At 42.1% G+C, this 14,501-nt stretch overlaps 1 protein-coding gene across 1 annotated transcript in view; it reads left to right on the forward strand.

Moving 5' to 3' along the window:
* ino80db (INO80 complex subunit Db) overlaps nucleotides 1-14,501 on the forward strand; it is a 90,793-nt gene that overhangs the window by 29,400 nt on the left and 46,892 nt on the right. The window contains exons 3-4 of the mRNA XM_048534677.2: nucleotides 2,140-2,945; nucleotides 11,114-11,222. Of these exons, the coding sequence (XP_048390634.2) occupies nucleotides 2,140-2,945; nucleotides 11,114-11,222 (915 nt within the window). The remainder of the gene's footprint in view (nucleotides 1-2,139; nucleotides 2,946-11,113; nucleotides 11,223-14,501) is intronic.

Here is a 14,501-nt window from a genome sequence, read left to right on the forward strand (position 1 = left end):
CACCATGGCCAAATCTTGTTTCCTATAGGTGGAGACATATTCTGTGTTGATGTGTCAGTTCATTCTTTCACTGGTCAAATGAGACAGGCTGACAGTCTACACAGTGGCTGGTGGATTGGTCCAGTCTATTGTTGATAAATTTATTCTCACCGCCTATTTGAACTCCACCTTGGACTGTACTTCAGCCTGCAGAATGAGAACTGAAAACTTGGAGTGGCAGCAATGATGGGGAATTGTCTATTAGGGAAAGAAGAGATGGCAAGGGGAATTCATAAATAGTTATTGAGGAAACCGTACGCGCACCCCCTCCCCCCAAAAAAAACATTGGTTTTATAACAGATGCAAACAATGTTGCCCTCTGTGTTTGGAACTCCATTTCAAGTTATGAGATAATGGCCTCCTGCAAGGCTAAAGTGAATTTAAATCGTAGAAGCATTCCTGTAATTATTTTTTTATTGGTTTGATAACATGTAAGCTATAGCTAGTAGCAGCAGTAAAAGTTGAAAGTGAAATCCTAATATTACTGAGAAATTAAAAAAACAGTTTCTGAGGAAAATAACTGTTTGCCTGGAGTAACAGTGAAGTTGACAATTGGCTATTCTGAAGGGGAGATCATGCACTGATCTCCTATTGAGCAGCATGTCCATGCTTTGTGATTAACTTACTCCTGAGAGATCGCAAAACTTGGAGCAATTTATTAATCACTATCTGTCATTTCAGTCCTCAGCAATTGGAGGAGCTGAGAGTTTTGATTGGACCACCACATGTTTAATCTGTATCTGTTCTTCAGCACCTCTAGTCCACAGATAGCTAATAGGACTGGCTCTCTGCCTCTTGTTTTATCAACACAGGAACACCATTTTAAAATTGTCAGCTTGTGACACAATTCTGCCCATTTTATTTTGTTCCTTTCACCTATCCTGTTCACGCAAATCAAGTGGATACCCCAATAGTGCTTTGTTGAAAATGTTTCTTGCATTGATATCCACACCTACACTGTACCACTCTGTCGTGCAGATCGAGTGTCAGTGCTATTTGCATATTCATCCACCAGTATGCAATTGCACCTTTCTCCCTTCTTAACTCCTCTCAAAGTTGCAAAGCATATGGAGAAGTCTTTCTTTCCCTCCTGTTCTGGAGTATTCATTGTCCATGTTACTTCTATATTACATAACGCATTTTAAAAGGATTAATTTTTTTACACCAGCTTTTCTGCCACCCAGGCTTGCCCCGTATTCAGCAATGCCTCACCTTCATGCAGGATTTTGCAGATCTTTCTGAATGGGGGCCTTCTACAAAAACTAGCGTATTTCAACATTACCCCCATTTTAGCTCTAAGTAGACACTTGAAAATTATATTGTAGAATTGTTTTTCAGTTCTTTGTTTGCGGCAACAAAAATAACATGTTAACAAGGTAATGTTATGCTAAAATAATACAAAACTTCTGCAAACACAGTGATGTCCAGGCAAGATCCAGAAAAGAAGAAGCTGAGTTGTAACATGACACGAGTTCAAGATTATTAAGACTCAGAAAATTTTTTCCATTTGTGGGCAAATCCACATGTGGGGCCATAAATCTAAGACAGCTATTCACCAGTCGAGCAGTGAGTTTAGTGATATCTTTACATAGGGAGCGTTGAGACTGTAGGACCCACATATATGGAGTAATTGAGGTGAACGGCGCAGATAGACTGAACGGGAAGCTGGAAGCACATGAGTAGGAAAGGCATAGAAGACTACATTGATGGAGTTAGATGAAACAAGATAGGTAGAAGTTAAATGAACCATAATTCCTTGTACAGACCCTCATGGCTAATTTCTGTATCACTTCTATTATCAAGTTTGGAACCTTATCCAATTCATAAAACTCTAGCCATGACTGAAGGTAGGAGGAGAGAATTGTCATGGTATTCCTTAACGTTTTCCATAGTTCAAGTGGATACAACAGGAAACTTTCTCTCTCCTACTGCTGCTGAAATCTCAAATGAGAACTAAGCGCTGTTGGAATATTTATATTCATTAATAACATGGTTCTGGCCCCAGTTGTTGGAGGATATGGGAGTTGACCAGAAGAAGTGTTGTCCTTGTTGTTTTATTGGTAATTACCTTGTGCTGATTGTTTGATCCTTCTCTAACAGATACTGCAACAGCCACCTGCAAGTCCTTGGTTTGGTGCCCAAAAAGGAGAGGAAGAAAAAGAATGAGCAGCTAGAGGAGGTGCGTCCCAGACTGCACCCTGATGCTACCATGGCAGTGAGCCTGGCAGTGCCCTCACTGGCCTTGAAGGCAGCAAATGGTTTGGATGGGCCCACACGATCCCCGCAGCGACCCCGACTGACGCTCCAGTACCTGGGGCATGAGCTCGACGATCCATTCGCTTTCCCTGATGATGATGATTACATGCTGCGGAAAGGGACTGTCAAACGGAAGCTTCAGACCAAACTGGCTCAGAATCGGCAGCAACAACGACTGCTGCGAGAGCCTGAGACATTCAGACTGCAATCAGAGCACTTTATCCCACATACTGCACCATCACGGCTGCTGTACCCTGGCACTCCCGCTCTCTCGAGTCCCCCCCGACCCGCTGGACTTTCGCAGGGCCTGCTATGCAAACCCCCTCCGCCTCCGCCCCCAACTCCCAGCTTGCCGCAAGCAGCATCCCATGGCATCGTTACGACAACGCCAGCCTCGCACTCGCCAAATGGAAAGGCCCACCGGTCTGCCTCACCACAGCAGACGCCATCCCCAGCACAGCCAGCTGTGACCCTACCCCCACCTATCACCGTGGCAACAGACTCTCCCCGTCCTGATGTCATTGTCCTCAAGGCATCAAGATCCACGCCAGTCTGCAGACAGCGGTCAGCCTGTAGGAACAGGTTACAGAGACTAGCAAAGCTCTGTGCTGAAAAACAGCTGTTGCACCGGGATCTCTTCCCACATCTAGGTAGGAGCGTGTGAGGTTTCTAATCTGCTTGTGCTAAAATTGCAACCCTTTGTCATGTCGGTCAGGTAACTGCTTAGGTAACCAAGCTGAATCTGTGAAAATGAGTGAAAATTAATAAGTTTAAGCCAAGTTCTTGGGTGCCTATGACAAAAACGGTATGGGGTACTAGCTGGCCTGCAAGCGTCATCTCAGAACTGAGGTTATAACTACCAGGAAAGATTAAACAAACTGAGGCTCTTTTCTCCGCTCAGGATAAGGTTGAAGTGTGATCTTGTAAAACCTTTCTGATTTTAAAAGGATTTAATGGGTATGTGTACAGAAAAGATTCCCACTGATTTATGATTTTTTTTGGAGGGTTGGTTGGTTGGTCTGGTATAAGTACCATTTTTAAAAAATTTACTTGGGGTGGCATGGTGGCTCACTGGTCAGTGCTGCTGCCTCACAGTGCAAGGGATGCATGCCCTCTTCCACCATCGGGCAACTGTCAATATGGAGTTGGCATATTCTCCCTGTGTCTGTGCTCCAGTTTCTCCCCACAGTCCAAAGATGTGCAACTTAGGTGGATTGACCACAGGAAATGCGGGGTTACAGGGATGCGGTAGGGGTTTGGGACTGGTTGAGATGATGTTTGAGGTCGGTCTGGACCCAATGGGTCAGATGACCTGCTTCCACATGATAGGAACTCTATGATAAATCCAATAAGGAATTCAAGAGAAATGTCTTCAGTCACAGTGGTTTAAATGTGTGACTTGCTATATTATGCAATGGTTTAGGTGAACTGACTGGATATGTTTAAGAGGAAGTTGGCCTTGTACCTGAGAACGAAAGAAACACAATGTTGCTGAAAAAGGAGTTGCATTGCCAAACCTTGAAAGGCTTTGGCTGCATGCCTCTTGATCAACAAGTTTCAAATTCTGCCACCGTATGACTGAAAGGAAGAGAAGGGTTATGTAAATAGATGAGCTGAAGAAGGATACAAGACGGGCATAGAGCATAAACACTGGCAGAAAACTGTCAGGCTGATTTTGTGCCGTATATTCTATGTAAATTCAAATGTTTCCTTTTGAATTGATTTGCTTCACCAGATGTGCTCTCCTCTGTTTCTCATCTTCTGCACTCCACTGAAGATGTCAACTTCTGAATATAATCTGGTCCCTAAAGAGCAATCTTTTTGCAAATGGCAACCATTCATGTATTAAGATGACAAATGATGTGGTGGTTGAGATTTTGGGGGTGGGTGATGTGGTGCATCTCGAATGCTTAATTTTGTCCGCATGCAACACCGACCCCAGTGTATGGCTGGGAGTTGGAAACCTGGTTCATTTTACCATTCACAAATACCAAATTAAGAGAAAAATAGAGAGATGGAACAAATTCTGAATGTGAAGGCCAGAGTAGGGGTACTGATGATGGAGCAGTGACAGTTGGAGATGTGCAGGAAACTAGAATTAGATGAGCACTGGTATCTTAAAAAAGGTCACATGGTGCGATCACAGAGATGGAAGGCATGAAGTCATGGAGGGAATTTTGAACCAGGATATGCCTTTGAAAATTGAGGTGTTATCGGCCCAAGAACCATTGGAGATCTGCAAGCACAGATGCTAGGTGAACAGGGCTTAGTGGCTGTTAGGATAGATAAAGAAGAGTTTTGAGCCAGCTTACATTTATGGAGGGGGTTAGTTGTATGACTGGCAATGAGAGCATTGGAAAGGCCAAGTCATGAGTGACAAGTCAAAGTAATTTATTCAGTGTTTTTTCATTAATTTTTATTTTCTTCATTTTTTTTTTTCCTCCTCACCCATTTTGTCCTGTGCTGTAATTTCTTTTCTGATAAACAGGCAGACATTGCCACCACAACCCACTTTGTTTTTCCTCAGTTTATGTTGAATTGATTCAATGTCGTTTGTACGAATTGCAAATAGTGTTTCCTTGTTCATTGTTAATGGCCAGAGCAAGTCAATGTGGCCAGTTTGCCACGGAGTGACACCTCATGTCTAATAGTGATTCCACCATGTGATTTGTTCTGACAGTGTACTGGCATTTGTTTCAGGAAGCAGTGTTCAAGTGAAATCTTGTTTTTACATAGCTGTTGGATTGAACTGTATGCTTTTTCACAGGCTATGGTTGAAACAGAAACCATTGCATAGTTTGAGGGAACACTTTATATAAATATTCAATGCAGAAGGTTGTCCAGGATTCTTGTGTTAGAGTAGGCACAGGCACAAAAGGGTTTCTTCTGTGCTGTAAGTGCTTGTACTCGGACAGACATCATGTGATGGGTAGACCGTGTTTGAGAAGCTTGTATGTAAAATATAATCGGGTTTCTTCTGACAAAAACACTTCTCATTAGCCTGTTGTTGCCCATGAGACATGATAGTGTGCAAAGTGGTCATCACATCTTCTATGTTGCAAAAAAGAAAACGCCTTCATTAGCTGTGAAATGATTTGGGACTTCCTGAAGTGTGTTGTGTTATAGAACCTTTTCATCCTGATGCTATTTGAGAAAGTGTTGAAAGAGCTGACACTGTTGTCAGAAGTAATAAGTGGCAGACATTTTGAGAATATTGCATTCCACACTTAGGCACTTGTGATGAGAATGGCAATAATCAGTGCTGCTGCAATTTTGGTTTGGAAAAGTTAAAAGCACGTTAAATATGATCTTCATAGGGAAGCTTTTCCGTGAATGACCATGGGCAGCGCAGTCCATGTTGAGAGGGGGAAAGAAACTCATCTTTTGGTGTTTGCTGTGCCTTCCACCCATTTTGTGGTAGTGGAGCCAATTTTGTGAGAAGTCACTTCATGGTGGACAGTCAGAAGCTAAACGCAGAGCTGTTTGGGGTAGTGGTGTACATTTTTTTTTTCAGATTTCCTACCTAGAATAATAGATGAAGTATTCGTGCCTTGAAAGATAGTGAGAGGAAGTAGATCCAATAGCAACTTCCAAAAGGAAATGGAATGTACAATAAAAAATAAAAAGAATTACGAAGGCTTAGGGGAAAACCATAATGGAATTTTAGGACTCTGTGGATAATGCTTTAAAACAGATGGCATAGACATGGGCCAAATGGTTCTGGCTGTGTGCCATTGCGATACTGCTGAATGTAATTAATAATAAAAATAGAAGCTTCTTAGAGTTGAAAGAAGGAAAAATAGTATCTCCAAAGGTAGGAAGTAGTAAAATCTTCATGTTAGGATGACTGTTCATGAACCAATGGGTTGTAAAACACTTAGTGATCAGCCGCCGACTTGAGCAAGAAATCCTTTACCGTACTAACCTTGTAGATGTGATGTTTAAATCATGATGTTAAATTGAGATCGCGTGGTTGAAAGCAAAGTGTCCCAAGGCGATAGTTGAAGCAAAATAATGGACATTTGCCTGATGCCCTGGCTGATAATTATCCCCAAATCAAGATGGCTTCCAAAAAAACTAGTTCTTCCACTGTTTTTAGGATCTTGCTGTGCGCAAATTAGCTACTATGTTTCTGACACTGCAACAGTGATGACATTTCAAAACTATTTCGTTGACTCTAAAGAGCTTAGGGCATCGTGAGATCATGAAAGGTGCCATTATTAATGTGTTTATTTTTGTGACTGGCTACATTTACTGCCAAACTGATGTTAATGTATGTTTGAAGCATGAAAGCACCATTGACTTCATGCTATGGTTTTGTAGCACATTTTCTGTACATTTAGGTAAACAATGCAGAAACTTTGTGAAGATCGAAGCCACACGAGATGGCAACTGCAATTCTTAAGTATCAGTAATTCTGGGATGCACTAATCTCCCCACTATAAGGCAGGTGCCAATATCAAGAATAAGCCACACTCTATTCCAGTAAGTTACAATTTCCAACACGTTAAACATGCTGAGGTCTCTAAGTCAGATAGGTATTCCTAGGTTTCAGTGTAATAAAGGAAGATCTTTTAGAATGGGGATAAGAAGAAACTTCTTCAGCCAGACAGTGGTGAATCTATGGAATTCACTGCCACAGAAGGTGATGAAGGCCAGGTCATTGAGTACATTTAAGACTGAGATAGATAGGGTCTTGATTATCAAGGGGATCAAGGGTTACAAGGAGAATGGGGTTGAGGAACTTAGCAGCCATGATTGAGTGGCAGAGCAGACTCGATGGACCGAATGGCCTAATTTCTGCTCCTATGATCTTATGATCAACTCCTTTAACACAGCAACACTGTGTTCAGGCGGACAGTAACTCCAGGGGTTAGCGTGTTATTAAGAAAATAGATCCAAGTCTGGTCTTTGCTGAAGGAGGGAATAATTTTGTGTCCCCCATGTAGATTCAAACCAGACAAGATGACATTGTGCTATTAAAAGAAATTATCACTTGTGTCATCATAACAACTGAAATGTTAATTTGCGGGATCAGTGTGTGAGCCGTTAAAGGAGGCAGTACCTCATGGACAACGTGTTATGCGTGACAGTAACCAGCAGGGCAGTGTGTATTTCAGGAGATGGTAATAGAAGGGGCCAGTGCCAATGAGATAGGAATAATTCAGTTGACATGGTAAGGAAGTTTGGGCTAGATCCAGCGGTAGAGGAGAAGGACGGTTGCATCAGTAACCAATGTTGGGGGTATGGGTAGGAAAGTTGTGTGTGTAAAAGGCTTGGGGAAGGTGCAGTTCCAGATGCGAGGGGTAAGTGTGGGGTCTGTTGAACATTTACATTGGTGTTAGACTATGTATTTAATAGTATAATGTCTGAGTAGCTATTTTACTTAATTCTATAGGGACCAGATGAACTTTCTGAATTAAATAGTGACTTTTGGAAGGGTCCTGGCGTAAAGGAATTAATGTGTGTAACATAAAAAAATCCATACAGTTCCTTTGGAGAATGCTAACATGGGTGCTTCTCAGGGTCCCCATATGAAACATTTATCTGTATGATCAATGCATGTGTGGGCAGTAGAAAGACTACTCCAATTGACTCTTTGCAAGTTTTCAAGGCAACTGGCTCCACTAATACATGGACGTCATCAGCCTGTGTGTTAGGGGAAGGCTGGTGTCTAGGATCTGTCTGTTTGAATGATAGATAGGGAGATTCTGTTGCTATGTGCATGAAAGGAGAGACATGGGGGTTATTGCAGTAAAAAGGTTACACTCTCCGTTAAAAAGAGACAGAAACTCTCAGCATTGGTCCATTAGAGGAGACAGTGACAAATGAGCAGGCCCGGTCAGCACCCCATGTGATATGCAGTCAGAGACCAAGTGAGATTCACTGGAGCTGAGTGAAATTAGTTTTTGCAGTGTTACCAAGAGAGGAACAAGCTGTTAGGTGAGTCTCTGCTGAGTGTTTAAAATCTTTTTTGTTCTTAAATATTAATGTTGTATACAAATTGGTAAATTTAATAAAAGATGCAAAGGCAACAGAAGTAAATGGAACAATATCACTACACAAATCAAACCGACTAAAGATGACAGTTCAGGTGATGTCAAGGCAGCAGCAAATGGGAGCTCATGGATACCTTTTTGATACCCGAGTGAGACTTTGAAGTTCTAACAGCTTCAGCTTAGTGTTTGAGCTGGGACAGAAGAGCAGGCAGAAACATCCATCAGGGAGGGGTCTGTATCTGGATACCTTATACCAGCAGACAGTCATACCACTTATGACACGGTCTGCCACGATGGTACAGGAAGCCGCTTGAGTGGAGGGCAACTAGGAGAATAGTAATTGTTATTATAATGAGGGAGTTGACACTGGTCTCTGTAGCAGACAGAGAGAGTTTTGACAGCTGTGTAATCTGCCCAGTACCAGTCATTTACTCAGTGCTGGAAAGGAACTTACAGTGAAAGGGGTAGGATCCAATGGCCATGATCCATGTCAGCACTGACAGCACAGGGAGAACATGGAGGTCAATGAGTTAAAGGAGACAGTGATGAATGAACAGTCCTGGGTAAGGACCCCATGGTGCCACACGGTTAACAAGCTAGGAAACGTCCTCTGAACTTCCTCCAACGCATTTATATTTCTCCTTTGATGGGGAGCTCAAAACACACAGTCTTCAACAACTGGTCGCACCAATGCTGTATATAACAGGAAACGTAACATCTTCGTTTTAAATTTGATTCTTTCATTAAAGATAGCATCTCAAATCACTGCCTTGAATATATGCTGTACCTGCTTGCTAACATGCTGTTAGCCCACAATTCCCTCAATTTGCTTAGTACCTTCCCTCATGGTTATAATTTTGTCCCAGCTTTTCTCTCTCCTCCCAGGATTTATAGCTGTCACTGGAATATTAGTTGTATCCTCTATAAAGTGAAGACAAGCAAAATATTTGTTCATTTTAGAGCATAATCTGCTATTAATTTCGCATTCTCACCCTCTAAAAAGATCAAGCTTACTTTACTTATTCTATTCCTTTTTAAAAATATCTGTTGAAACTCTTGCTATGCATTTTTACGTTCCCAGCTGGCTGCTTCCACTCATACTCAAATATCTTCCTTCTGAATAAGCTTTCACTTGCTGTTGTTTACATTCTGACCAATCATCTGACGAACTGGGCTCTTTTACGGTGGTGTTTAAAAGAGTGGGTCGACTTGATTGAAGTGCAGAAGATCTTGATTGGTCTTAAGTTGGATGTTGAAAGGATGGTTCCTCTTGTGGGGCAACCTAGAACTAGAGGGCACAGTTTAAAAATTAGGAGTTATTGTTTCAAGACGTTGGGGAATCATCTTTTCGTTGAGTTTTGTGTGGTTGTTGAAGCAGTCTACCTCAAGGTGGTGGAGATAGGGTCATTAAATACTTGTAAGACAGAACTAGATGGATTCTTGTTAGGTTGGGGAATTGAGGATTATTGGAATAGATCTTGAATAGTGGGGCAGACTTGAGGGGCAAAAGGATCTACTCCTATTCCATGTTTGTATGTACTAACTCTTGGGACTGTTAAAGGACACAGTAATGTGAGGCCAGCGTGTTAAAGAAGATGGGGACTCTTCAAAGTACACAAGGCTACTTAATATGGTAAGAGCCCATGGTGGTGGAGTAGTGCTTTGGCATGGATAAGCTGTCATTTAACTATTGTAAACCAAGTTGGGTAAAAGGGAGCATTTTCAGTATGACAGCATGTAATTAGTGGAGTGCCACAGGCATCAATCCCCAGACCACGACTATTCACAGTATATATTAAAATGTTGGATGATTGTTTTCCAGCATATAGGTGGGAGGGCAAGTAGCTAAGGTGGCACGGTCTGCATTAGGATATAGACAGGTTGTGTGGACAGAAACTTGACCATTGGCATATTATCTGGGACAGGGAAGTTGCCTGCTTCGGCAGTAAGAGTAGAAGAGCGGAGTATAATTTAACTGGGGGAAAGCTGCAGCACTGAGATTTGGAGGTGACACAGCATGAGCCACACAAAACTGGTATATATGTTCAGTGGATGCGGGGAAAGGCAAGTGAAAAGATGGCCTTTATTTTAGAGGAAATGGAGTATAGAAGTAGGGAGGTTTTGCTAAAAGTACCTAAGGCACCAGTCAGACCATGGTGACTTGGGTCTGCAAATGCGTTGAAGGGTTAGAAAATCTGAGGATCAGTGATGATCTCTCAGATCTATTAACATATTGGATAACTTCAGGAATCCATGTGAATGAAGACACAAATGCACAGGGTCAGTAGCACTTCAGTCAGTGTGTTAATGAGGACAGTCATACTCCAGGTCAGGGCTGTAAAACTGACTGTCTAGGGCTCAGTATGTGCATTGAAGTTGGTGTAATTCTAGGGCTCTATGTGTTGAAGGAGTCGGCGTCCTGACAGTGCAGTGTGTGTCACGGAAAGCACTTGTTTGTTGGTGTGAATAGTATTTCTTGAGATGAATGTTTGGTGTTTGATCAGATTATTAGACTTAATCATAAAAGGAGGACAGTTGCTATTGGGGTAGGTTTGTGCTGTTAAAGGAGCCTGAGGCTCTAGTTTTATGTGGATAAGGAAGATTTTTGTTCTGTGGGTTGTGTGTCTAGAAACTCTTTAGGCGTCACACTTGGTTTTCTGTTTGTGTATTAAATGATTTAGGGTTTTCCCTGCACTACACCGGGTGTTTATCCCACATTTCCCCTTCAACATCACTTGGAAAACCTTTCCCTGGAACTCCAGTATAATGCTTTGCGTCCTACCTTGGGTTCAATGAGATGACATTCTTCTTGTCTACAGGGCTAGACTGGTCTGAGGACAGCGAGGAGGAGGAAGAGGAAGATGAACGGGTGCCTCCTTGCCAGTATGCGTGGACGTTGCGGGACAAGTGGTCAGCTATTCGTCCCGAGTGAGTACCATCTGGGTAATCATTCAGCAACTTGAGAGACTCCTGGTCTGGGAATTGATAACTTGACATTTTAGGCCTATTTAAAATTTTTCAACTGAACTAAACTGTGTCAACTTGTCAGTGACATTGATTAGCTGCGCGCACATTTTGAATAAGGAATAAACTTTAGATCTCCTTGAGGAGCCTTCATAAGCAGAAATCTGGTCTCCATAGGACTAGAAGGACCAAACTACTGAAAAAATGAGCAGTGTTCCTTGTAATTCTACAAGACAGAACGTGTGGAGTTGATCAGCAAAGTTTAGTGTAAGGGGGGGCTTTATTGTTGAGGACGTAGAAGTCTGTGAACTGACCTCATTGACATTTGGTGGGGAGTTTTCTGACAACTGTAATATGGGACAAAATACATGGCTACTTGGAGGGTAATTGAGGAAACCCAATGTGGTTTATTAAAGGAAAATATTGATTATTTACTTCGCTTGTAACTTCCATGAGGTGACAGAGAAGGTTGATAAGGATAATGCTGTTGATTGCTGTGCATGGATTTCCAAAAGGCATTTGATCAAGTACCACGCGACAGACCTCTGAGCAAAGTTGAAATCGTGGAATTAAGGAGACAGTCGTAACGTGGATATAGTTCTGGCTGAGCTAGAAAGTTGCTTGCTGAATGGATGTTTCTGGATTATAGAAACGTTTATTATGAACCTCACCAGAGGTTCGTGTTAGGATCCCAGCTCTTTCTGATGTGTTGCTATTTGTATATGGTCTCATCCTTGGCAAGATTTCAAAATTTACAGATGATCCGAAAACCCCTGTGTGGTGAATTGTCTGAGGAGGATGATGTTGAACTTCAAAAGAATGTGGGTAGATTGGTAGAATACTCAGACAAATAGAATATGAAATTTAATGCAAAGAGCATTAAATGATTTTTTTGGTGGAAAAATACAAGACAAAGGGTACAGTTCTAAAGGGGGGGGGGGGGGTTTCAGAAGTAGAGAAAGGCCTGCATGTCTATATACTTAAGTTATTTAGGGTGGTAGCTCATTTTGAGAGTGTGTAGTATTTCTGTTTTTTTATTTTGCAAGTCACTCCAGCTAGGAATGAACAGCACGACAAATATTTCTTAGCGTTTGAAATTTTACCTTTGTATTTTTACCTGGTGCGATATATACCAAGAAACTTAATTCTGGGATTACCATTGATTCCAGTGGGAATCCCAGATTCACTTAGTTTCTTCACTTAGATTTGGAACTGCCATTCATGTGCAAGGTGGCATGGTGGCTCAGTGGTTAGCACTGCTGCCTCAGAGCGCTGGGGACCCAGGTTCACTTCCACCCAAGGGTGACTGTACAAACTACACACAGACATTCTCCCCATGTCTGTGGTTTTCCTCCCAGGTGCTGCGGTTTCCTCCCACAGTCCAAAGACATGTGGGTTAGGTAGATTGGCCATTGATAAATTGTGCTCTGACTACAGATGTGCAGACTAAATGGATTAGCCATGGGAAATACAATGTTATGGGGATAGGTTGGGGGAGGGTGGATCTGGGCGGGATGCTCTTTGGAACATCAGTGTGGACTCAATGGGGAAAATGCTAGGGATTCTACCTAAATTGTGGTTCTTGACTTCGAGTGTTTGAAGCACTTCCTGATTCAGGTTTCCAGCATCTGTAGTGTATCACTCTTTGAGTATAGTGAGATGACTGCTTATTTTCAAAGTCATGCCATACTCTCCACTTTATAATGGAGAATCCATAACTTGGGCAGAAGCTGCGACTGTACATAAACATTGTCAGCAAAATCTAAAGGAGCAACAAAGTACTTGACAATAAAGCGTATTTTAAAGAATGGCAACAGTTGAACTTTCCTCTTAAGAATCCCAAACCCTGTGCATGAAGGCAAAACCTAGTGTCTCAGCTGAATATATAACAAAACAAAGGTACCTGACATTGTGCAGAGCATCTAGGGTCAATTTATTCGATGAATATGAAAGATCACAGTTTATTATCTAAGCCTTGTTTAAATTTTGGTCCACTAAACTAAGTCCTTGGACACATGTAGTGCTCTTAAGGACAAAACACTTCTGAAATGTAGACATTGTATTCTGTACATTACAGTCAGTTGGTGCACAGTGTTGGTCTTTCCAAAAAGCTGTAAGACCTTGTCTGTATGACAATTCAACTGGTCATCAATTCAAGGCTAATGTCTGGCCTAGACACCAACCAGGAAACCTGCTATCAGACTGAGTTTTAAAAGTACCAGCTGGCTCACAGGTACTATGGGATCCTTTCTGACCAGCTGAGTGGGCTGAAGGGCTCTGGGTTGAACAAAACTGAAAGACAGCACTTCACTTGGGATTCCCCAGAGGGGCAGACGAAACTGTGCTGATGTCTGGAGTTGAGCCGCCAGCAATTTCTGACCTCGGTGAGACCTGTGACAGTGCATTACAATAAGCTCTCGTCAGTTTTGTGCAGAATGAGGCTTGTAAACGGAGGACAAATGTCATTGTAATAGGAGGTGCTACATTGTTTCTACACGATATGTGTGCTTGTAAATACCAAATGAGCAGTCAGCACGGCGGGACGGGTAAGCTGCCCCAAAGGCGATCCAGATGTAGAGGAAGAAAGCAATGTTGAGGTGCTACATAAGCACTGTAGCTGTAGCATGAATTCACATGTACAGACATACTGAAAGAGGAGGTAATTAACATGCTGGAATGGCTAAAAATTGCTAAAGAGGAAGTTTCTTGAACGTTTCTAGTTGTCTTGTTCCTACATCAGTAACCATGCTTTCAGTTTGTTGACCACAGACTCAAGAATTTTCTATCTACACCTCTCTACTTTTCTTCTCCAGTTAAGATTCTCCTCAAACCCATGTCTTTGACAAAGCCTTTGGCCATTTGATCTCATTGCCTTTGTGGCTCTGAGGAGTACTGTATTTTAGTGCTGCAGTGGCATTCAAGGTGCTGTACAAAAAAAGGCTGTTGTGTGAGAAATGCTGGCTGTACTTAGTTATCAGTCACCAGGACCAAACAGGATGATTCTGAGGATGCTGAGGAAGTAAGGGTGAAAATTAAGGTGGTCCTGGCCCTAATTTTCCTGTTAGTGCCAAGGTCTGGAGAATGGCAAATACTAGTTTGGAAAAATTTGAAACCACCAACTACAAGCCAGTTAATGTCACCTCTATGGAGGCATTTTCAAGGGGCAAAGTTAACAGGACAAGTGTGGATAAATTTTAAAAAGTGAACACGTGAAAGGCAGATCCTGTTTAACTATATGGATTG

Source organism: Stegostoma tigrinum, chromosome 7 (genome assembly GCF_030684315.1).
Source record: "Stegostoma tigrinum isolate sSteTig4 chromosome 7, sSteTig4.hap1, whole genome shotgun sequence".
Taxonomy (NCBI): domain Eukaryota; kingdom Metazoa; phylum Chordata; class Chondrichthyes; order Orectolobiformes; family Stegostomatidae; genus Stegostoma; species Stegostoma tigrinum.